At 48.4% G+C, this 24,857-nt stretch overlaps 2 protein-coding genes across 2 annotated transcripts in view; one reads left to right on the top strand and one right to left on the bottom strand.

The window, feature by feature from the left end:
* Positions 1 to 324: 324 nt before the first annotated feature.
* Positions 325 to 5,285, bottom strand: TLCD3A (TLC domain containing 3A). The gene is made up of 5 exons (XM_048966617.1): positions 5,103 to 5,285; positions 4,928 to 5,011; positions 2,988 to 3,201; positions 2,431 to 2,526; positions 325 to 2,270 (listed from the first exon to the last, which is right to left on the bottom strand). Exons 1-5 carry the CDS (start codon positions 5,222 to 5,224, stop codon positions 2,001 to 2,003), a joined length of 786 nt encoding a protein of 261 aa, XP_048822574.1. The 5' UTR covers positions 5,225 to 5,285; the 3' UTR covers positions 325 to 2,000.
* A 128-nt stretch (positions 5,286 to 5,413) lies between these two features.
* Positions 5,414 to 24,857, top strand: part of VPS53 (VPS53 subunit of GARP complex) — a 49,055-nt gene continuing 29,611 nt past the window's right edge. The window contains exons 1-7 of the mRNA XM_048966828.1: positions 5,414 to 5,533; positions 7,429 to 7,509; positions 8,463 to 8,512; positions 9,297 to 9,363; positions 19,633 to 19,719; positions 19,976 to 20,091; positions 21,090 to 21,209. Coding sequence (XP_048822785.1) covers positions 5,450 to 5,533; positions 7,429 to 7,509; positions 8,463 to 8,512; positions 9,297 to 9,363; positions 19,633 to 19,719; positions 19,976 to 20,091; positions 21,090 to 21,209 — 605 coding nt within the window. The 5' untranslated portion in view covers positions 5,414 to 5,449. The remainder of the gene's footprint in view (positions 5,534 to 7,428; positions 7,510 to 8,462; positions 8,513 to 9,296; positions 9,364 to 19,632; positions 19,720 to 19,975; positions 20,092 to 21,089; positions 21,210 to 24,857) is intronic.

The following is a 24,857-nucleotide window of genomic DNA, read 5'->3' as shown; positions in this document are numbered from 1 at the left end:
AAACAGCAAAGCAGCCACATAAACAGCTGTAGACAACTACTGCTGCTGCAAGCTGCCAGTCCCTTGGCCCCAACCTTGCCCAATAGTGGTCTGGAGTTGTAGTGAGCTCTGGCACTCTGGCATCAGGGAAGTACTTCTGTTGGGCTGCCCTCTCCTCACCACAGCCACACTGCTGTTTGTGTCAGAGCAGCGTGCTCTGCAGGATGAGCAGGCACCTTGGGCAATAGGTGTGGGCTGCTGCCTTGGGGTGGGTGCCCAGTGGCAACTGCTGCTTAAGTGCCTCCCCACCCAGAAATGAATGGCACGTGGGAGGGAGGCATCCGGTGGTGTGACTCAGGAAAGAAGTCTTTATTGATCTCTTCTGATAGGTGCAGTAGTAAATGGGGCAGTGTTAGTGCAAACTGAGATGCCTCAGTGGATTTTTTTTTTTTTGTCTTTACATAAGGCACGTTATCTGTAATAAAAACAGCAGTATACAAATATTTGCAATGGGTAGCAAGCGGTTTATAACAGCAGCTTGTCTCAATGGTTAATGTAACAGTAGTGCTTGTGCAATAACCGACTGCGTGCCGGAAGAGGCTTTTTTAAAATTATCATCATTCTTTCCAGCCTGCACAGCCATGGCTGGGACAAGATCTGACACCCAAAAGAAATGATTCTCCCAGACTAGATCTCTTCCAGCCATCCTTTTTAGCTTTTAGACAGAATGAAAGGCACAGAGTGGGTGCTGGTCTGTCAAGTGCTGGTGCAGCTGGCTGCCCTGGAACAGAGGAAACTCCAGGCTTGTGCAGGAGGCAGTGGGGAAAACCTGGCTGCTCAGTTTTACGCTGTGCTCAGAGAAGGCAGGATTGCTGTCCAGCTTGTACATGCCTGCTGGGCTGCAGTCATGGTGCAAGGTGAGCACAGAAGCCTTGCCCCTTTTTCACTGCACTGAAGGTGGAAATGGGCTGAACTGGTTAAGGACACAGCTTAGCACCCTGCTCTGGTATTGCTGGTTGCTTATGCACTGACCAGTTCCTTCCCTGCCTGCTTCAGGCAGGCCTCCCTTTGTGGGAGACTCGGATGGGGCAGGAGGGGCAGCTGGAGCTCAGGTTGTACCCACACAGTGCTGCTGGTGTCAGCTGAAGGGAGAGCAGGGGCAAGGAAATGTGTTGGGCTTTCAGTTACCTTATAGAGGTAATGAGACAGATGCATGCATCTCCATGTGCAACTGCATCAAGGCAGGGGGGTTGAAACCAGCCATCACCTGCCACGGAAGGGCTCTGTGTTGGTGGGATGGGGACAATCTCCTGCCCCGTCCTACCCTTCAGCGACGGCTCTCTGCCTGCCTTGCTTGCAGTGCAGCCAATCCTAGGATCTTGCTGGGGGCTCCAGAGCTGCCCTACACCATCAGCCACAGACATCAGACAGTGGTACTGAAAATCCCCTTTGAGTTAAGTGGAGAGTCCCAGGTGCCCAGCAGCAGTGAGGTGTGGGGAAGTCAGAGATGCAGCTGTAGTGTAAAGGCACTATTGGGGAACAGGCTGTGCAGAATCGTGGGGCTTGGCTCTGCTCCCTGCTGGAGGAGCAGATCTGAGCCCAGCACGGACAGCACACAGCTCCCACATCCTCAGCACTGCTGCCTGGGGCTGGGCACGCTCCAGCACCGCCTACCCTGCTGCATCCATTCCACAAGCTCCTTTGTGCCGTGCCTCACTGTGCTGCCATCAGCCCTGAAAGATGGGGGATCTGTAACAATCCCCTCTCATGTAACCATTAGTTTGGTGCCCAGCACTGAACCCCATAAGTTATGCTTATGGGTAGACCTCCCCCTTGCTCAAAGAGCAGGAGCAGCGTGGGAGGAAAGTTCCCCCTAGCTGAGGCTGGCACTGCTGACAGCAGGGCTGCCTCATGGTATCGATGCTGCTGTGCTCCCACGATGGTTCCTGCAGCGCTGACTTTGCAGGCAGAAGAGCTGGGGAGGGAACAACCCTTGTCCAGCCCTCGTGCTCTGCCAGCCATTACCTGCTCTTGTCAGCAGGTGAGCTGCCGTAGAGGCGGGCGGCTTTGCGGCAGATGAGTGTGAACCAGTAGAGCTGCGGGGCGATGAGGGAGGCGTTGGCTATGTTGCAGTGCAGGGGGATGCGGAAAGGCACCATGTAAACTGGGATTCCCACCTGCCTGCCATAGGCTGCGTACATGAAGGGGAAGAGGAGAATACGGCAGAGGAAGAAAGTCACCAGGATGAGGATCCCGTTCACCTTGTGCAGCAGTGTGTCCTGCATCTTCAGCTGGGAAAGGAAGAAGGCGAGCACAGGTGAGTGCTGTGAGCAATGCAAGGGGGACTGCCTGGGGTGGGGAAGGGGAGCAAACCCCTGCAGGCTCCCTGAATCCCCTGGAGGCAGCAGGAACCCAGGCACCCACCTCATGGCACCCACCCTCCTCGCATACCTGCATGAGGATTTTGCCCAGTGATACAAAAGGAGTGCTCAACTCTGCCGTGAAGATGCAGCCCACGAAAAAATCTCCAAGCTCTCCCCTGAAGTGCTGCAAATAACAACATTAATGAACACAGGGCCTTCCCCACTGTGGCATATTTCATACAAAGGGATCTGCTAATGGACCTTGCTGCTTTTCAGGAGAGCTGGGAGCTGACACTGAGCACCTCACATCTCCTGGCAAGCAGAGATGCTTTCCAAAGTCAGCTGAAAGGGTGTTGATCGTGATGCCAGCCAAGTAACAGGCACAGATCCAACACACACAGCTTGAGGAAAGCTCCTTCTTGGTCACTGTATTTATTCTCAACTGATGTCAGTTCCTTGCCCTGGAAGCGTTTACGAAACATGGAGATGTGGCACCACGGGACATGGTTAGTGGGCATGGTGGGATGGGCTGGGGTTGGGCTTGGTGATCTTAGAAGTCTTTTCTAGCCTTTAAATGATTTTATGATCCCCCCCAGTCAGGGCTCCCAGTTGTCTGGATTCACAACATCCATGCCTGGCCCTCACCTGGGTGACAGGGGTGAGCACGATGAGGATGAAGAGGTGGTGGGTGACCATCAGCCGCTCCTGCAGGAGGAAGCTCCGCACACTGCTCAGCGAGTGCTTCCTCTCTGCTATGCCTTTCTCTCGGCTCTTGTGCCAGTGGCAGAGGTACATGACGTAGATGTCGTAGGTCATGTAGGGAACCAGGACCCAGACGTACTCCACAGCCAGCCAGTGCCTAGGGAGGGAGAGCACAGATGTGTAGCAATGGGTCTGGGAGGCCCACAAGGTAATGTTCTCACGCTGTGTGCCAGGGGAGGTTCAGGTTGGATATTAGGATAATTTATTCTCTGGAAGAGTGTTCAGGCAGTGGCACAGCTGCCCAGGGAGGGGGGGAATCCTCATCCCTGGAGGTGTGCAGGAACCGTGGGGATGTGGTGCTGAGGGATGTGGTCAGTGGGCACAGTGGGGATGGGTTGGGGTTGGACTTTGACCGTTGAAGTCTTTTCCAACCTTAACAACTCTATGATCAATGAGCTGGGTGGGTGCCTGGTGCCCTGATTTATCTGGACGAGGACCTTCAGCTCAGCCATCCCAGAGAAAAGCTATGTGAAACAGGAATGGTACAATGGGTGATTCCTGAGCGCAGGCACTGAGTGGGGCACGGCTGCCTTTATCGAGTCGGTGCTGTTTGGTGCCTGCCTGAGCTGTGCAATCAGCCCTGCGTCAGGAGCAAAGGCACAGTGCAAACAGCACGAGTTGAGGAGCACCCTCAGCCTGGGGCAGGTGTTTGCTGGGGCTGTGGCACCTCCCCAGGTCAGTGCTCATCTGGCAGCTCTGCAGCAGGTAATCCTCTGCCCTACGCCCTGCATCCGATGGTAGGAACGACACTGTGACCGTCTGTGTCAGCTGCCCACCCAGAGGTGAGTGTTTATAACACACCCAGAGAGCAGAGTTAATGAAAGATGCCCAGGCTTTGGAGAGTGAAGTGCAAAGCCTGTAACAGCGGCAATAAATCCCTGGGAGACGTTTTGTCTGTTGGGAAATAATTGCACGCAGATGCCTGTTCCCAAAGAATGTCGGAATCCCAGTTGCACAATGTGGCAGCTGTAACCCCTGCTCTGCAGGGAGCCTCAGAAAACACCACGTGAATGGGGCTGGTAGGGAACTGCTGCTGGAGAAACGTTGCTCGGGGCCCAGTGAGCCTTCCACTGCTCTCCTGCCATCCCAGAGGGATTCCCCTGCATGCATTCCTGCTCAGAGTGCTATCGGAGATGCAAAGCAGGAAGGCTGAACTTCTCAGAGGGTTTTGGAGGGCAGAGGCAGTGCCAGCAACGCGACGGCTCTCTGCCTGTGTCAATAAGCTGGCAGCCTTCACGGTGCTTCCTGTCCCGCTGCCATTCTCTGAGCCCTTCCCTGCTGAGCGTGGAGCTGCAGCTCCTCCAGATTCAAAGGAAATCTGGGGCTCGGGCTGCGCTTTTGCCCAAAGCCAGCAACCTTCGTAGCAGCCGGGCTGGGGCTTCTCATCTGCCCTATCGGTACCGCGTGGGGCTGCCTGCATCCAGCAGGGCTGAGTCCAACACTGCTGCAGCAGACGGGACCCTGCACAGCCGGGTGCCGCCCTACCTCCAGCTCTGCTGTTCTGGACCATAGCTTAAGAGCCATCGCTGTTGTTTCGTCCCCACCAGCAGCACGGGCAGCCCGGCCTGGTGATTTTTCCCATTTCATCTCCGTGCCTTTCTCCAGCCATGGTTTCCCATCCCGGGCTGCTCTGTGTGCAGGAAGCGGGAGCTGCCTCGCTCCGCTCCACTCTCACCGGATCTCCTTCATCCCCAGGGCCGGAGATGCCGCACTCCGCCGCTCCCGCCGCCCCCCGCCCGGCCCCGTTACGCCCTCGGGACCGTTTTCTATGGGTTTTCCGCACTGACTCCGGAGGGCAGGAAGGGCCCCCCCCGTCCCGTTACCTGTCGTGCACCACATCCTCGCAGCTAAGCACCACGGTCAGGCCCGACACCGTGGCCATCGTAGCCTGCACCGTCGACACCAGCCTACAAACAGCAGATGGGAACCGAATCAGGGCCAACCGGGTCAGGGCCCATCCCTCCGGTCCCCCAGCCCCGCCGCACCCCGCGCCCGTACCTTCCGCTGAGCAGGACGCGGTCCTTGAGGCTCCATCCCGGGGCGGCCCAACGGAGCGCCCGCACGCAGAACGCGAACAGCCCCGGGAAGAAGGCGGACGCGACAGCCAACGTCCGCCACATGGGGCCCGCGCTGCCTCCACCGCCCGCCGCGGGACCACGGCGCCGGGCGGCGGGAGCCCCGCCCCAGCAAGCCCCGCCCCCCGACGACAGACCACGCCCCTTTAGAGACGCGGCTTTTCCCATAGGCCACGCCCGGCACGAGGCCACGCCCCCAGCCCGGCAGGAGGAGCGGGGCGGTCCTCCCGCATCCCGGCGTGCCTCGCGGCCCGGAAGCGGCGCGGCGCCATGGAAGAGGACGAGTTGGAGCTGGCGGCTGGGCTGGAGGCGGCGCTGGAGTTGGCTCCTGCCGTGCAGGCCGCCATCGAGCAGGTGTGGGGCCGGGGGAGCCGCTCCGCACGGGGCCGGGCGCGGGAGGCCGCCGGTGAGGGCCTGCCGGGCTCCTGCTGCGCGGGGCCGGGCCCGCTGTCGCTCCCCGCCGCAGTGAGCGGCCTGTGAGGGGCGGCTCCGCTCTGCTGGCGGCCGGGAGGCTCTTGGTAACGCCGAGCCTCGCTCTCAGTGCCTTTTTAAGCCGAGCGGCTGCGGCTCACTCAAATTCAGGCTGACCTGGGTGAGCGCTGCGCGTGGCAGCCCTGTGTCCTGCAGTGCGCTCCGTGTCCCTGGAGCCACATCTCTGACCCTCGCGGCTCTAATCGCACGTCTGTTGTTTTCACGTGGGGTCGGCGTACCTCGCAGTGAGCTGCTGGGTAGTTCTTACCTCAGGAATGGCTGAATGAAGGGCCTGCTGAGGATGGTAGCGCCTTCCATTGCTTCCTATCCCTCCCAGTGTTCCAGTCCTGCTGTGAGTGTTCCTCACGTTGTTTTGGGCGGCACCTGCTGACTTTGCTCAGCAAGTGGGAGCATGCTGGCAAACCTAGGGCAGTTGTTTTTGGTTGGTGAGTTGTGATGAAGATGCAGGAGTAGCAGCTTCCCCAGCCAGTGTGGCTGCTGGCAGCATTGGTGTCTGTTTGCGTTTTGAGAGTGAAATCCTTGCTGGCTTTTATCTCCCCTCCACCTCCTTGCTTCAGCTGCTGTTAATGCCTGTGGAGCTTTGGGACGAGCTGAACGTGCAGAGCAGGGCTGGTTGTGGTACTGTGTCTGTGCTCTTAGAACAGGCTGATGTCAGAGCACTTTCCTCGCCCAGGCATGACCTCTTGTGTACTTAACAGGTTCCTGCTTCTTTTTGGCCGCTGCACAGCTGTTGTGTTGGACAGCTGGGACAGCAGTACTCCGTCAGTAGGTTGTATAAGGTCATAAATCTCAGAATCATTCAGGTTGGAAAAGACATCTCAGATCCCCAAGTCCAACCTCAGCCCATCCCACCGTGCCCTCTGACCACATCTCTCAGTGCCACATCCCCACGCTTCTGAAACACCCCCAGAGACTTCACCACCTCCAGGTTTTCCTTTAAGCAACCTCATAAAAACACTGCTTTTATTCTCTAAAAGGCGTACAGTGAACAGTGCATGTGCACCGGGCTTTGTGGAGGCTCTGAGTGCCTGCAGAGGGCTGCTGTGTTTACTGGGTTTGGTTTTGGCCTCAGAGAGCAGAACTGATGGCTGTGTAGGCATGGAATAAATACGGTACCAGAGAAGGAAATGCAGCATGTTTTAGTGTGGGGGACAAAGAGCAAACAAAGCCTGACAGCTGCATTGCCATTGTTTGAGCTGTTCTGAGGACAGATGAGATCTGTTTGCACCACAGCTTCTCCCTTCCGTTTTCCATGGGCTGCAGGAATCACTCAGCAGATGCTGTTTCTCTCCTTTTTCATGTGAGGGGGGCAAGCCCAAAGTCTCTGGACAACTTGTACAACCATTTCTCAATTTATCATGTTCTGCATTACATGACTGCAAAAAGCAACTCCCCTGTCTGTTACCACAGGGCCCCCGAAGCTCAGGCAGAGAGAAGGGCAAAGTCTCAGCAGGGCTGCCACTTCCAGACAACACAAAAGCATTGGAATGCTTTGAGATGCATAATTAATGGCTCATGTGTCCTGGGAGTTTCTTGTACATGATAGATTATGCTTATGCTGGCTTTGGAAGCATGCATGTGCATTATCTCTGTGTTATGAGGGGCTATAATAGGTTGGGGACCCCTGGAGAACACTGCACTGCTGTTTGTGCAGCCTTGTCAGAATGGTGCTGTTGCCCAGCAGTGCTCCATAAAGTTAAAAAACTAAAGTTGATGTGTTGTTGATTGTTTGTTTTTTTCCTCCTTTCACCCTTCAGGTATTTCCCAGCCAAGACCCCCTGGACAGAGCAGATTTCAATGCTGTGGAGTATATTAACACTCTCTTTCCCACTGAGCAAGTAAGTTGTGCTCACAGCACATCCCTCTCCTCAGTTTGAAGGGTAACCTGGCTGAAGGCATGCTTAAACCTATATCTCAGCTTTTTCTTCTAAACATTACTGTGTGTATACTCTGAATACTATGATGATAATCACTTCTTAAATTAGCATTTAATGATGTTCACTCATTATGCAGTTTCTTTATACGCAAGGCGTTTGCTGGAGTAAAAGTTCTGCTTTGATCTGGGGGCATAAATTAGCTTTCTGTACTTTGGCAGTACATCTCATAACTTGCTGTGTGTTAATCGTTAGGAATCCTCAGTATTTTTCACCAAATGAGACAGTTGTTGGGTGTGGGATGTCACCAAAGGGTCATCCATGTTTGAAACCTGTTTCTTCTTCTGAGATGTAAGGAATGAGTTGACCACAGGGTCTTTATCCACCTTTGGTCTTCCACTCATCAACCCCAGTGGCAGTTGTGAAAGGAGGTATTTCCCAGCTGAAGGCTGGACTGGGAGGCAGTTCCATTGCAGGTGTTTCCATGTTTAAGACCCTCTGCAGAAGCTGCCTCCTTGGCTTCCAGCTGTCTCTGTTTAGTTTCCTGGTGGTGCTGGCTCATCCTTTTTCCCTTTGCTAGTGCAGAGCTGTTTTTCCTCCCAGTAATACCTGCTGTATCTCCAGCAGCTTCCTGCACCCAAGTGCAGGGTGTTGGGTTCAGCAGCAGGCCAGGGAAGGCCAGAGCTCTGTGCTGCCCACTGGAGGTCACTGTCACCACAGCATTTCAGGACAGCTCCTCCAATCACAGGGACACCCTGCAGCTGACTTGTTCTGTGTCTTTTTCTCCTTCTCCACCTGTAAAAATCATCGCTCTCCTTTTTGTAAAGTGTGGTGCATAAGAAAGGGTGAGCTGTCACAGCTGATGTGGGTCAGAAGTTTTCTCCTTGTAACGTTCTTTTTTGTTTTTCCTCTTGTAGTCTTTGGCAAACATCGATGAAGTTGTCAACAAAATCAGATTGAAAATAAGGTAAATGTTTCTCCATTTCATTGCATCTCAGATGGAGTAGTCTGGTTGCCACCAGGGCTTCATAAGTACAGCTTATACTGTAGCTAATTGGAGTTAATTTGCTTAAAAGAGAAGGACAGGATCAACCTCAAGTCTAATAGAGTGAGAAAGAGACAAAACTATATCACTAATGGTAGTTATTTGTATTTTGCTCCTCTTTGTAACGTGTCCCCTTCAGGTTATTTTAGCTGGTGAATTGCAATGTTGACCTTTGAAAAGCAATGAGCTGGGTAGCAATGGGTACCAAATTTTAGTACAGTTTGGAGGTTGGAAGGACAAACTATCCAGAATATTTGGTTGCTGAGAAGTTTATTTTGTTTGTGAGGTCAAAATAGCAATTGTTAAAGGCTCTCCTTTCATTGGTTATTGTTATTCATACTGTAAATATAAAATGTCAGCAGGAAAAAAACCCTTAGATTTTCTGTGCAGTTTGGCATTGCCAACTTGAAAGAATTGAGACTGCTCTTTACTATGTGGAAAAAAAGAAATTGAAACTGACAAGGAACAGCTAACAGAAGAAATGTTAAGTTAGGTAATGGGTTTTTATTTTTGCAACAGGAATTTCAAATTGTGTAAGATACTGATGTCCCACAGAGAGAAAGAGGGAGGAAGAAACTTGAGTTTGGTGTTGGTTGGTAACAGCAGCTTTCCGTTTTTTAATGCCTTGTGTAAGTCTCAAAGTTCCCAGCTGATCGGGCGTATTGAGAACAGATTTGACATGATAGTTTTGTTTTATTTTATCCAGGAAGTTGGATGACAGCATTCGAACTGTAGTGAGAGGACAGACCAACGTGGGTCAGGATGGCAGGCAGGTACGTGCGCCTCATCACAGGCAAAGCCAGCGGTTCTCATCTTGTGATGCTGCATTGAGGGTTGCTTTGGCGGGCAGAAACCTGCTCTCATCATGAGGGGGGTGTTTCTGCTGCCTTTTGCCCTGCTGACTTCCTGAGGTGCTCATGGAGCAGCTGTTCTAACTTGCTTTCTGATCGCCCTGCAAAGGGAAGCAAATGAGAAATCAATTTCATAAAGCAAGAGCAAGAACAGGAGGCTTGCAGCTGTGCCATTATGTGGCTAATTATAAACTAACTGGATTAAACAGGTAAAAACACATTTGCTGTTGAGTAACAATCAATAAAAGGATATTTTGCCTTTTAACTAGGTTGTTTGCTGAGGTATCCAGGGCTGCTGTGACTAAGCTTGATGACTGACTGCCAGTTCATCTTGCATATCTTATTCAGCTCCCAGGTTTTCATTTGTCTTTGTCTTGACAAATGTGTTTGCTCAGAGTTATGGTATTGACCAGCACAGCTATGGCTGTGGTGTTTGTGAACACTGAGCTTGGACTCTGTGATATTGGATTTTGAGGTATCATTTGGTGCATCTGTATTTCCTGTATCTGTTCAGACCAGGAATATTAATGTCTCGAATCATCCATCATTCTACTTTCTTCTGTGTAAACAATGATTCTTGTGTTTTAGTGCTGGATTTAAGAATAAGTTGCTGGGTCATTGCCTATCCAGAAGGGCTTCTCCAGCAATTCTACTCCTTGCTGCAGTAGCAACTGGTGTGTATTTGTTCTGTTCCTGTGATAGTACCAGCTCCAATTTCACTTTTTTTTTTCCCTCTTACAAAGTCTGTTGTGTTGAAGGAATAATTTCTGTGCAGACTGGACATTAAGGCTGAGCAGGAAGCGGTGAGAAGCTCTGCATGGGGAACAGAAGCAACTGAAATTAAAACATACATCGTTGGCTGACCTCCAAGGGGCTGTTTGTGCAGCCCTGTATTCCAAAAAAAAAAAAAGAAAGACAAAAAGCCATTCCTGTGCTTTGACATATTTCCACTCCTTGACACAATGAGACCCCAAAACGGTGCAGTCCATCCTTTCCTTGGAAACCTGTGCTGTGAACAGAAGTGCCCATGAACCTTGCTACTGCAGCTGCTTGAGCTCAGAGTGCTGTGTGGTTACTGAGAGATTGGATCTGGAAGGTGTTTTGCAAATACCACTTGCCTTCAGTGAGGTTCTCACCTAACACTGCACCATGCAAATGGTAATCAGAGTTATCTGACTTCGTGGTATCAGAGCTGAAGGAGCTGTACTTGTCTGGGGGGAGAAACAGTACTGTTATTTTTTGATCTCTGACTTCCCAGTGAAACCTCAATCTCAGATGCAGGGATAGGACAGCAAAACAGTTCCTCTTTGAGCCCAGGGGAGCCAGGAGAGATTCCCTGCCAAGCCCCCTTCTGTGCTGTCCGTGTTAACTGTGCCAGCACTGTGTATGTGTGGGGCACCCAAATAGGGCACATAAGCAGCTACTGTCCTTGCAGAGCACATGCCATGGAAGAGAAGCTGATTCAGGGCACTCAGCCTTGGCTTTTCCATCTCCTGCCAGCTTGAACAGCCAGATGGAGGACTGGGAGTCTCATGCAGGCTGTTGGTTCAAGTACTGCCCAAATCCCTGGGATTACATATAATTTTGATAGCATATTAGGAATCCAGTGATACCTAGAAGACCAACCAAGGCTATTTAGCCTATAACAGTTTGTATTCTCTTTGAGTGTCATTTACCAAAGCTGCCAGCAATGTAGCTTTCCTCAGCCTTGCTGAGAGCTGCACCTTCACAGCTGTCCAGGAGAGGGGAGCCCAGCCTTGCTTTTCGGAGCAAAGTGGTGTTTTACACGATAATGGAGTGCTACCAATGCAGAGCTGTCTGAGTAATGCTGTGTGCTGTTCTCCCAGTTAGAACAATCTGAATCCATCAGGCCCAGCGGTGAGTGTGTGGAAAGCAGCTGTGGGAACGTGCTCTCCATGCTCCTTAAGCAAAAAGAGACCTCAGGGTTTAGTGAGTTCAAAATCATTGCAGATTGAGCCCCTGCACTGCCAGTGTTCGAGTCCCCTGTGCTGGTGGTGTGGCAGTGGGTGACATTTGTGTCCCATCTCTGGGGTGAGACAAGGAGGCAAGTCTGGGTGGTGAATGGTTGGTGTGGGAAGGATGCCAGAGCAGCTTTTTATCATTAGTCTTTAAGTTTGAAACAGTTTCCCAAGTAGTCTTCATCACGTGCTTGTATCAAATGGCATTTAGGTGTTAGAAAAAGCACCTTTTAAATCTACAATAAAAAAAAAAAGTCAAACAGATGTGGCCCCAAAGAGTTACTTAAGTGGCTCTAAAGGCAGGAATGCTCTCTTGTCTCTGGAGTGTCTCGGTTCAAAGCATCTGCCTTTGAAATTTTGCCCTAGAATTTCCTCCGAGTGCAGGAGCCTTAAAATAGTCTGGCTTGTTTGGCTTCCCCTTCCTGGTGAGATATTTCAGTGGAGAAATCTGCAGACAATACTGTGAACTCCAGAAATTAACTCACTAATAATCCTTTTATGGGAGGAAACAACAGTTGTGGGTGGAACATTCCTCTGCAGGGTGTAACAGCATTTTCCTTGGGAGTCCCAGACTTGGGCTATTTTGATGCCTTGGGAGAGGCTGGGAATGCAGAAGCTGCCATGGTTCTGCTGTAGCAATCCATGGTTCCAGCCTGTAGATTTTGGGAGCCAGCATTATCCTGTTTTCCCTCAGTGAGGTTTTTCTTCAGCTCTGCTGCTAAGCTGGAGTCTGAGCTGACCTTGCTGAGAGCTCTTATTGTTGTGGCATAATTTCCTCTTTGCCCCAGGGTGTAGTATAAAAAGTTCCCATAGATTTTTCCACTGGATGTGTAACGCACTCGGTATGTTTTTATTTGTCACTCTTTAGTTGTGTTTATTGCTGAACCTTCTACATCGCCTGGCTGTAATTTTTTTGACAGCTGCTGACATGCCTGTGCTCTTTGTTTGGCTGAAGCTGCTTCACCTATCACGCACTGCCCTTGTAACAAGCAGTCTCTGCATTTGCCATCTAGCTTCATTAACCCTTGGCTGTATCTGCTCAGCCAGACACAGGTGCCTGCATCAGCAAAGGTGAGGCAGCTTTCTGCAGTCCATTGGGGAAGGAAGTGTGAACCTAGGGGGAATTCTAGCATCCCCTCTGGTTTTATGGCTTTACAGTTTGAATCTCAAAACAATAATAATAATAAAAAACCCTTTGGCTCTGGTCCACCTTCCCTTTTTAACTTGTACACCCAAAATGACTGAATTTGAGTAGGGAAAGACTGTTCTAAAGAAAAGCTTTGCCATTCCTAGAATGGATCCACTGGAAGGAACCCTCCAGGACCACCTAGTCCAACAGCCTGAGCCCTGCAGGGCCAAGCAGCAGTCGCTGCTTCCCCAGACACCTTGCAGCACTGTGCGTACCCTGGTGCATTGGGACTCTGGCTTAGTCAAAGTGCTGCAGAGGAAGTGGAAGTGCCCTGGGCTGGGAAAGCCTCGCGTGTTTTTCATGGCTGAAGATAGTAGCTGATAGCTCAGATTGCTTTGCTTGGCTCCTGCTTCTTTGCTTTGCTCCATGAGAACAGTAAGTTGTTTTTTTTCTGAACTACAACGGCGCAGAAAAGAGGTGGCAGCTGCTGTGGTTAAAGAATACAAATATATTCTTGCTGCCCAGCCTGAACTCAGCACAGCAGTAGACGGCTTAATTAGTCATCCCATACTTCGGTAACCACTGCTGTCCTCCCTCACTGCATGTAAAAATAAACATGTCTGAGCTCTGCAGCTGTGCAGAGTCCCAGGCGGTCCTGTGTGCTGCAGCCTCCGTGGAAGGAGGAGATGTGTCTGGCATAGAGAAATGCCCACGGGTTATTGGGATTGACAAGGTCATAGATGGAATGATGGGAAAGACTTCTTTCTTGTTTTAATAGCAAGCAGGAAACGTGTTGCAGAACTGATACAGGGAGGAAAGGAGAGATGAAGATGAGTGGCGAGCAGGATAAGAGAGTGATGTGCAGATGCTGAGGATGGCAGCAGGAGAATGGTGCTCCCCTTCTGGTGGTGTCAGCCTGGCTACCCACGTTCTTACTGACATGGCCACTGGTGGGTGCAGCAGTAGGCAGAGCTGTCTTTGTGCAGTGCCTGCATTGCATAACCATGCTTAGCAAGCAGCACTGTTGCTTCAGGTCCCTTTCCACCCCCCACCTGTTTGTGTTGGGGCTTGATGATGTTCGTGGTCTTTTCCAGCCTTAGTGGCTCTTTGATTCTATTCTGAAACACAAACAGGCAAGTGGTAGCTTTCACTGTGTGTTTTAAGGTGATGAATGGATGAAGGATAAATTGCTGTGTCATTTTATATATTAAAAAGGAAAAGTCACACCACAGGTTCTCTAAGATTCCAGCCCAGCAACTGAAGTCCCAATGTTCTTTCATAACCAGTGAATAATCACCAGAAATTGAGCTGCCAAAATGAATAAAAAGTGAGAATCATTTACAGCCATTTCCCTAGTGAGTTGTGACAGTTGGGCAATGTCCTTCCCCTTGAAGAGGCGCGGAGCTTTTTCTAGCCCAGAACATGTTTACTGAAAAGGATTTCAGGTGCCTGGCAATGCCAAGAAGAAATAGTGCTGCTTATTATCCTTCTGGCTCCTGGCCATTAAAACTGGCATCTGCAACTGCACAGAGAGGTCGGGCAGAATTTCTGCCATCTGCCACAACGCTCAGTTCAAGGCAGGTCTGAGTGTGACCTTGCCTTGTGCTCCCATGTCAGGAGGTGATGGATGCCCATGGCACTGCCCTGCCACCCCAGGGCTGGGCACCAGCTCACGTTTTGTGCAGGCAAAAGACATTTTGTTTGTGACAGTGCAAGCTGCAAAATGAGGCTGGGCTGTGCCACAGCCCAGTTTGGTTTGGATGCCAGCAAAGCGAGAAATCCAGCCTGGAAATAGCAGTCCTGACAACAGGCAGGAGGTTCTGTGTTACTGTGGAACTTATTCATTTCAATCTTTCCCTCTTTCTTTCCTTTTTTTTGTTGTCTTCTATTTTTGATGTGTGTTCAGGAGTTGAGCACTATGTGAGGTATCACCTTTTGCTTCACACCTCCTGTCTGCCAGTGTTTGTGCAGCTGTTCTGAGCGCAGGTTTTGATTTCTAAGCATGATTCAGGGGTTAAGTGAAGGAACAAAAGCAGCAATTTTAAGCTTGGTGCAGCTTTGGACATAATCTGTTGATTTAAAGCATCCTTAGTGCAGCCTTAGTGGTCAGAACTAGAACTGATGACAGAAAATTGTATTCTTTAGCGATGATTGTGGTAGTTACATAGTATTTGATCGAGTCCTAAGGTTGAAATTTGCTAAAATTAAAGCCAGGGGTGCTGAGCCCATCAGATTTGTCTGCCCAGGGGAGCATCTGGCTGTCTGTGTGCTGTCAGAAAGCTCCTGTGGACCAGCCCCTCTGCTTGAGTGCTACAGCTGGAGCTGCAGTGGTTTATCCATAGCTGTGAAACTTAAAGTCTTCTCTAAAATGAAATCAGGCTGAGAATAAAAATGTATTTCCACCCTTTCTCAGTCTGGAGAGACTCTTTGTGTGATATTTCAGTGGCACAAATCAGGAGTCTGGTCACAGTAAGCACGAGTTGCTTTGAAATCTCTGCAGCTGAGGCTCTTTGAGAGTTGGGAATGGGAACTTGTTTTCAGTCATGGTCCAGAGGCGTTCATTGATCAGGGCTGTAAGCGTGGCAGCAAATGAAAGGAGCATTAATACTCTGTGCTCAGGAGCGGGGACCAATCCAGAAGCATTAAATTCTCAGCATCCTGACCGCAGCCCGATTTGTAACATTAAAAATTCATTTGGATGCTGCGAATTTGGCAGATGTGTCAAGTGTCTATAAAGTACTTAGCAGAGGGCAGCTTTCTGATGTGAGTAATGACATCCAATTGAAATATATATTGGCCAGAATCAAATAAAAGGAGCGTGTCTCTAGAACACCACCAGTGAGCATATGGAAGCTATCAAGGTATTTTAACTGTTACTGGGACAGAACAAAGCTGACTCAGTCCTCAATCTCAGAGTTCCCAAAGCAAGCAAGCTGCCTCTGAAAATGTGCTCTTTCCCCAAATGAATGACATCTGGTAATAACACTCTCCTTTAACTGCCCTGTTTGTGTGACTCTTGGCACTTTGTTGACTTGCTCCAGTGCAGGGACATGCAGTGCCTGGCTGGGAGGGATGGGGCAGCACCGTGGCAGATGGTGAAGCTGTGTCTTGGGTGGAGTGAGGGATCATAGAGTCATAAAGTTTGGAAAGACCTCCAAGATCACCAAGTGCAACCATCACCCCATCACGCCCAATAAACGTGTCCTCAAGTGCTGCATCTCCATGACGTGACACCTGGGCCATACCTGCTGTCCTCCTGGGATGACAGCCACCATGGCTGTGTTCCCCTGCAGAGCTGTGGGGATTTGCAGGCTGTCACTCAGGCTTTGTTTTGTGGCTTGGCCATTGTTGCTATGGCTGTAAATCACTGCAGGGTTAACTTTCAAAGGAGCTTCACTTTGAAATACTGAGTTAAAGTTCATGTTGGCATGGCACTGTTAAACTCAGTCTCTTCCCACCTCTCACTCAGGTTATTTATTTTCCCCATTTTGCTGGTTGGGAGATCAAGCTGAAAGATGCCACAAGAGATGATGCCCTCACAACTGCTTGGGTCAGTGCCAATGAAGATATTTTGCAGGCAGTTTTTTCTTAGTGATTCATGCTTTACCTTTACTCCCCTGTTGTTCTGTAGTGTGTTTGATGGGCTTGCTCCTGTTGCATCTCAGGGTGAAGAGGTTTAAAGAGCTGTGGCTGGTTGGTGTGCTGTGCTTTTTTCCTGCTGCTTTACAGAATGTGATGACTTGTGGAGCTCAGTGTCTGCCTGCCTTACCTGGGCTGGATGCAACTGGGCTTTCCAGCTCCTGGGTGAACTTCTCAATGTTCTGCTCTTCATCCCTGCTGTTAACCCAGGAGCAGGGGAGCTTTGTTGCATTAACACAGAGTGGCTGAGAAACAGGGCCAGGTAAAAGTGCATCCCATTAAATGGAAAGATTCCTCTTCCTCACTCCAAGAACTGGCTGAAGAAAGCCAGAGGAGGAGAAAAGCAGAATGCCCAAAGCCTGTTCTTTGTCCTGCATGCTCTCCCTGCAGCCTCTTGCAGTGTTGCTGCCCTCTTTCCTCAGTGTACCACTGCTGCGTGCCCTGGGACGAGTAGCTGTGGCCTCTGTGGGCAGCAGGCTCCTGCCAGGGCTGTTCTCAGCTGCTGCTGGGCGACTGGGGACTGCAGAGGTTGCATCAGGTTTCATAAATAATGCTGCTGGGTTAATTGTAGCTTGCAGGCTCAGTTGCTGATTAGAGTCATATGATGTTGTTCCAGTACATCGCAAGCTTAATTTCAACATCCTCGTTTCATATAACCATGGGTGATGACATATCTGGGTATTTCTTCATTTATTAGTAGTCCTCAGCCCTTGAGATGCTTTAGGAAAGGAAGTGCAATAACTTCTGTACGTCAGCTGGGAGTGCCATCAATTTGCACATAGGGCGAGGAGACAAATTGGTGCTGCACAGCAAAGCCTGCGTCAAGCCACAGAGCAAGGCTGGTTGCTGCTCTTTGTCATGTAAACCAGTTCTGTCCTTGAGAGCAATTCCTATTCTCTTGGTATTGTTCTGCTTTTAGAATTTCTGTCCAAAAACAAAAGCTGTAACAAAATGCTTTTAACATTCGTGATTCACTGTCTTTACAGGAGCAGAGCGTGGCTTTACTGGAAGGGAAAGGCATTCTTACCAAAATATAAAGTGTGGTCTTTAACACATCTGCAGTTTCCCATCTCTCATTTTTATAGGCAAGAGAATAATCGTTTATATGAAGTAAAAAAAAAAAAACCAACAACTTTATTATGCCTTAAAGAATTAGACCTGCTTTCCTTCCTTAGATTGTCGATTCCTTCTCCCTGAGTAAGGAGCACTGCTGATCAAATATGAGGTGGTTTTGCTCTTTGCATTTCTCTACCTTCACACTCAGCAGAACGGTGGAGTGATTTGGTTTAATTTATTTCCTTCCCACACGTGCAATATTTTACTCTCAGATGCTGCAGCTGAAATGTTGCAGCCAACATTTTTCATTGGTTTCCTGAAAGAAGAACCATTACAAGGTTTAATTAGGCTTTGTGAGCTGAATAACACTTGCAGTTCGTTCTCAGCTTCCCCTCAGATCTATCTAACAGTGCCTTTCTGATTAAGAAAAAGGGATTTACATACAGTGTTACCTTGGGCAAATCTGATGCATGCTTCAAGAGAAATATTTGCATCTTTATTATATAAACTATATTAAAAAAAACCCTGCAAGCACATTGATGAACTAGTTTCTTCTAACTCAAAAAAAGAAATGTGCAGCTCATTCACAAGAGCAGCCCCTTGAACTAGTTGCAGATTTATGTCTCGATGGCTGGGCAAGTGTTTGGAAGCAAGTTTCAAGAGATGAAATGAGTGTTTATGAGCAGTTCTGTGTGTGTGGTTTTTGTTTTTCTTAGCAGCTGTAGGAATGCATGCCCTCCCCTGAGATGCACACACAACATGGATCAGTCTCTCCCCACGTTCTGGCTGTGCTGCTTGCACAACAGCAAGAGGCCTCGGGGTGCATGTCATCTCCTTTGTGCTTTCCAGAGTCTGTAAGGAGGTAAAAGCAACAAGTGTCAGGACAAGGTGATGACACCAGTTTGCCTTTTCTTGGCAGTTTTCAGTGTACCAGAACAAAACCCTGTTTTAATTTGCTCAGCATACCAGAGGCAGCGTGCTCATTTCCTCCAGAGTGCAGGAGGACCACGTGCCTCAGGTACAGAGCTGGCTTCTTTATGCAGGCCTCCTCAGACCCTGGGAGAAGCAGTGCTGTGTGCTCAGTGGCCCACAGAGGCATGTGCTGCAGCCAGGGGCTGGGATTGAGCACAGAGGCTGCAGTTAAATATGTTGAAAGGACCATTCTTTGGTTTGTGTTTAATTCACGTGCCTTTAAATGGGATAGAAAACCTTATTCCAAGAGGGGGCCAGGCTGGAGCCAAATGAGAAGGTGGTGGTGTTCATTTCTAATAGAGCTGTCCCTGTAGCTTGGTGGAGTGCTCATTTCATTTATTGAGCATGCCGTGCGATAGCTGTGTGACACTAATGGATAAAGTGTTAACTTTCACATGATTCAGAAGATATTTCAGAGGAGACTTTCCTCCTCTGGAAAATGAATTATCAAGCGTTTCCAGCTTTTAGACTTTATTGTAATGCAGCTACATTCCAACAAAACCTCCTGGCAGATAGTTTGCTGATGCGTTTTTAAAGGAAGATGTGTTATGTTTCTTTGCTGGAGGAGCCTGCAGCTAGCACCATAACCTTGGTCATGGGGCTGGATGCAAAAGGAGGGACAGAAGCCTTTCTAACAGCGGGAAACAAAGTGGAACTGGAGCTGGGAACGTTATCAGAGCAGGAAAGCAAAATGGGATGAGTTACTGCAGAAAGCAGATTGTGAATGTGTGATTTTTGGATGTGTGGCTCCACTCCCTGAGTCCACGTGGATCTGCACTGTCTGTGTAAGGGCAGATGCACCACGGCTGCATGAGGGGGACCAGAAGTTTGCAGGAAAATAGCACAAAAATCCAAACCAGCTCTTTTCCATGCTAGATCTCTGTAGGTACTGCAAAACTGTCCTGCAAAACTTCTCCTTTTGCTTGTGTGCATGGGATCAACAGAATAGGCGTTGGTCTTCCAGCAGGATGGTATCCTGCTGACAGTACTCTGTGCTCTGTATGTTGTGCATTTTTGATTGAGAATTGATCAAGCAGAGAGCTTTTAATCAGAGGTTTCCTTTCCCTGCTCTCAATGCTTATTGATCAGGAGGAAGCTCTACTTATTTTTCCGCACTTAGTGAGTGGACGTGCACTGCAGCAACCTTAACCCCAGTGGATCATGTCACCATAGTGCTTCCATGGAACATCCCAATCAGATTTTACTGAGCATTATTGTGAGGTGGTTATGGAAGCACCAGTCCACTCAGGCTGAAATCCCACCCTACCCCTTGCTGTAGGTTGGCTTTTGCTGTGCTGATGATCTTTTCTTTGCTGACCCAGCCCAGGATGCTGTGAGGAACAGCTGTACATTCTTAAAGGTGAAAACTATTTGTGAGCTTTCTCCCCACTCTGACCTTGTTGTTTTTTTTTTCAGGCCCTGGAAGAAGCCCAGAAAGCCATTCAGCAACTCTTTGGTAAAATTAAGGATATTAAAGACAAGGCTGAAAAATCAGAACAAATGGTGAGTAGCAGTTTCCCCTTAGCCTTTAAAAGGGATAAGACACTGATTTTTGCTTCAGTCCTTATTAAGAAGGGAACATTTTTGTCTTTGGATGTAATTTGCTGTCAAGCTTGTGTTGAGCCTGTACCCTTGTCCTTGTGTCAACTTGGCTGTAGAACTCTAACATGGAGTTCCTAAGGGAAGAGAGAGCCCTTCTTGGCTCCTTACAGTTTTGGTGCTTGATATTTAGCCAGATTGCTGTTTTTTCACTCACTAGGTTAAAGAAATCACACGGGACATCAAGCAGCTGGATCATGCCAAGCGCCATCTGACCACCTCCATCACCACCCTCAACCACCTGCACATGCTGGCAGGGGGAGTGGACTCACTGGAGTAAGCACGTGAATTTTAGTGGCACTTTGACCCTGCTGAGTTCTTGATTTCAGAGCAGGCCTATAACAGCTGCTTACATCTCTGGAGGGAAGTTTACTTAATAGGTTGGGAATGAGAGTCTGGCTTCATGAAAGTGTAAGGCAGTCTGTTGAGTTAGGTGTCATCACCAAGGATGTGCAATTCAGAGGTTTGGGGGATTCTTAGCAGTCTGAAACTACAGTGGGATCTCTCTTTCTGAAAGGTCTGCTCTAGTTCTGAAAACAAGTTCAGAGAGGCCTTGCAGCTTGTGCTGTGTACAAAGTGGGATTAGATGTTTCTAATAATCCTTCCTGGTTGTCTTTTTTTTTTTTTCTAATGTGCTTGAGGAACGCACAGGCTGAGGAAGTTCAGCTTTTACATGTTGCATCTGTGAAGCTGCAAGACCCAAGCACAGCCTGTTCTTGGATTGCAGCAAATTCTGCACGAACGCTGGGTTGTCAAGTGGTCAGAATTAAATTTTACTTGGGCTGCTGTCTCCGATGGAATGATCCGAAAGGTTGAAATAAAAATCAAGTTGGTTCTTCTATCAGTTCCCTGTGAAAATTATTAACAGAAAAGCCAAGGCTAATGGCTTTTCAGTGTAACAGTTCTCCCTGTGAAGCTTTAACTCACGCTTTGTGTGCCATGATGGACAGCATAACTCAGGTCATTACAGTGAAATAGCATTTACTGCCTCTGGACCCTTGCTGGGAAGAGGATGCGTTGGGTAGTTTACACGTTCTTTGCCAAGTGTTGGTTTGGACATTTATGTTTTCTGCAGCGTTGTTAGATGTGTGCTGGATTGGTTTATTTTAGCATCAGTTAAGTGAAATTTTAATGCTGTATTGGAATGTTAATGAAGAATTGTGTATTTTAGAAAAATGAATGTCAGCAAAGGCCATATGGATGAGGTAACCTGGGAACTGCCACCCAGGATTTTCATCAAACTCCCCTTTGTAAATGTTTAATTTCCTCTGCAGGGCTATGACCAGAAGGAGACAATACGGGGAAGTTGCCAACCTTCTACAAGGCGTTGTGAATGTGTTGGAGCACTTCAACAAATACATGGGGATTCCTCAGATTCGACAGCTTTCTGAAAGGTAAAACAATCAAGCACTGACTGCTCACATCCCTGCTGTGCTGGAAAGTTAGGCAAAGCATTAGGCAGAAGCAGTTCCTAAAGATGGTGGCCCTTTGAACCCATGGTTGTGGCAAACCCTGAGGTGAAGCTTTCTTTGCTTCCTTACCCTCAGTGATGCAGTCGGTGACGGGGTGAGTTGTAGTGCAGATCCAGAAGGAAGTGCCTACTGCTCTCAGCAGTGGAACGTGGCAGCTTGATGTGACAAAGCCACCAGCTCTCCTGGGTCTTGGCTTTGGTTTGACTTCGCATTTGGGTTTCTCAGGAACAGGGCCCTCCCTCTTCTAGGTAACATGTCTGTCCCAGCCCAAACCTACTCTTCCTGCTTTACAGCAGGCTTCACTTCCCTTGCACCACATGCCTGACGTTTACTTAACAGCCTGCTGTAGTGCTGAGCACAGCTCAGAGGTTAAAACCACTTATTAACATTAGGGATGAACCTTCTTAATAATGCAATCGTATCTGATAGCATTTCTTTCCAGCTTGCAAATTGCACATCTGTCACCACCATCCTGTTGATATGTGAGGCTACTTTGCTCATTACAAGGGTGGCTAGAGGAGTCTTCCAGGCACTAATTAATTTAGTGGTGACTCCCTTTGCTAAGATGGCAGCTGTACTGTGTAGTGATGGAAGCAGTGCTTGAGTGATAACTGTAATAATTCACTGTCAGTCTGTTGGACTTCCTTTGTGGTATGGATACCTCTTCCAGAAAACCCAGGTGGAACTCATGACACTGAGCAAAATAAAGATCCACCCTAAATCGAGAGGGAGAGGTGGAGCCTTGTTTCAGCAAAGTATTTGGCCATAAGCATTTGCTTAAATGAGCATCAAAGAGAGATAAATTCAGAAGAGCGCTGACATTTGTTTAGGTTGTTGTCTGTTCTGACCTCATGCTCAGGAAGATAACTTGATTTATTTTCTTCCAGATTGGTAGTGACAGAAAGCTGCTGTCATTGGCCATGGTAAGGCCACAGATAATTGAAGCCTCTGTGCAGAATTCTGGCTGGCTTTCCCCTTCTAATGGACAATTATTTAATGCTTTCATAGTTGCTGATAATTAAAGAGATACTGAGTCGCACCAGAGAGACTGGCAGAGGCGTGGAGGAGAACTTCCTTTGTTTTTGTCTCCTTTCAAGATGAGGGTCAGAAAAGCTCAAGGCTCTCCTATTTTTAGCGCTGCTTTTAGGGCTTTTCTTCCAGTATTTACACAGCATGAGTTGCACCATCTGGTAGTGATGGAAGATGCTGCTGGTGGGGTGAGGAGGGCTGCACAGCTGGTGCTGGGAGCTCTGCACTGCTGACACCCGGGGCAGGGAGGTCTGCCTGAGGCCATGCCCAGTTGCAGCTTGACTCCATGTGGAGGTAGGAGGGCCCAGCTTGGAGCTGACTGTCCTCTCTCTTTGCTTGGAAACACTTTCTTGATTCATGGAACATCAAAGGAAGTGTACTGGGCTCCTCTCAGTGCTATTTTCAGACTGAAATTGCTGGGGTTTGGTATCTCCTGGGTTGGTTTAATAGTGCAGCTGAAGGCTCTCCTGAAAGCAAAAGTGCATGGGTAGGTTTTGGCACAGACAGTAACCAAAGTTTATTATATACAGTAAATCTATTATATGCAGTGCTGAATGAGCAGATTCTCTCTTTATTAAAGAGCCTTTCTTCCTTGGTGTGGATGGAGCAAAGCCAAATATAAACAGGAGGCCATGGGAAGGAGAAGTGCTTGCTTGGTGTTGCTGGATGGGAGCTTTGTCATGGGGTGCTCGATTCAATCGAAGTTCTGCTCCTGGATGCTGTGAAACTAATGATGTGTTTTCAGGGTTGCTTTCCACCTGCTCTGTACCCTTGAAAACAATCAAAAATCCCATTGTAAGCATTCATTGAAAACCTGACTGAACGCTCAGTTGGGTTCTTGCGGAGGTCCTGTTGGGTATTCATGTACAAAATAACACAGTTGACATCCAAAAGAGGATATTTTCTTAATGATATTCCTAAAATGACTTCAAATTTGGTGTAATGGAAGCTGTTTGTCATAGCAGAAAGTGATATTTTGTTCTCAGTTCCCTTCTGTTTTCCCTCTGTAGAAGGAGCATACAATTAGCGGTCACCAACCCACCCATGCATGTTGCTGAAGCCTGGCAGAGAGTGGAGAAAAGCTTGGAAAGTATTTCCAACAAAGATGATGCTAAGTTGTTTGCCCCAGCAAAACGGGCTCGCTCAGCCCCTTTGCATCCCAACAAGATGCCAGGCATGGTTTAAGATTTCTGGTAGCTTTGGCTGAAGCAATTATGGCTTCTAATAATTTCTGTCATTTGAGATTTAAGTGTGAGGTTTGTTTTGTTTCGTGGGTGCTTTTTTTTTTTCTTTTAATATTATTTTTTTTGTGGTGGAGAAACAGAACAAAAGCCACTAATAGTAAAACAAAAGTCAGGAAAACAAAAATCTCTAACCCTCGTGTAACCAAATGTTTGGGGGGAGGTTGGCTGCATGTACCTAAAGCTCCAGCTGCTTTGATTTCCCTACACTACCCTTCTTGTGCAAAGCACGCAAGAATGTGCTGGAACTTATTTTGCTGTTTTGCCATCAAGAGATTATTTTTAAGCAGGTCAGGTTTAAAAGAAGATATTTCTCTTAGCATCCCAGCTCTGCAAGGCATTCGTGCAAGTTTCTTAATTGAGGGATATGAGAATCCCCATTAAGAATACCCTTAAGTACTTTCCTGAATCAAAGCCTAAAACAACAAAGCCTGTGGACAGGGCTTTTAACTGCCTGACCGTGCCTCTCTTGGGTTTGTTGAGTCTTCAGGAATCTGGCTGCTCTGCTCTTCAGTGCTTGTGCTGCAGCTGCTGCCTGATGGGAAGTTCCACAGCTAATGGCTGCAGTTATTTATACAAACTCATTCATTCCTGTGAAATTCAAGACTTCTTGTTTCTTCATTGAAAAGATGCACTTTTTCAATCCATTTTAAGCATCTTTTTGTTTTGTTTTGGAGGAGGATAAGAGGGCTTTGTTCTGTGATGCTTTCTCGCATTAATTGATGGGGTTTACTTGTGCAGTCTAAGCAGGATTATGGTTGTAGTTTGGCTGCTGGGCTGAGTTGTCCTTGCTTAAATTTCTTGCTCATTCTATTTCAGCATATAGCGCATCTCTTTTGTTTTGCAGCTATGAGGGTGTTAGCTGTGGATCTCTACCTGGAAAGGTATTTGGGTTTCCAAACGTTCCTGTGAAGCAGAGAGCTTAAGTGAGACTTGTGTCTGACATCACAGGCAGGAGGCTTTTCAAGCAGAACCTCCACAGAGAAATCCCAGATAAGACAGGTCGTACATACAGCTAAATCATTATGAAGTCACATTTCAACCATAGCTTTGGAAGGACTAGAACTTTCTCCATTTGGCAGCGTTCATTTAGCCAGGCCTTTCTCCAGCATTGTCAGCTCAGCTCTTGGTGTTCCAGTGAAACAAACCTGGAATGGGCAGATTAAACAAACAGATCAGTCCTTGTTGATGTTGAGGATTCGTAAACAAAAAAAGAAACCAAACAACAGATTCTTTCCACAGTGTGATCAAATGCCTTCACAAAACCCATCCTTTGAAACATATCAGCCTCAATGGAAAA

The sequence above is a fragment of the Lagopus muta genome, chromosome 20 (genome assembly GCF_023343835.1).
Source record: "Lagopus muta isolate bLagMut1 chromosome 20, bLagMut1 primary, whole genome shotgun sequence".
NCBI classification, from domain to species: Eukaryota; Metazoa; Chordata; class Aves; order Galliformes; family Phasianidae; genus Lagopus; species Lagopus muta.
The sequence above is the reverse complement of the archived record's forward strand: the minus strand, read 5'-3'. Positions and strand labels throughout refer to the sequence as shown.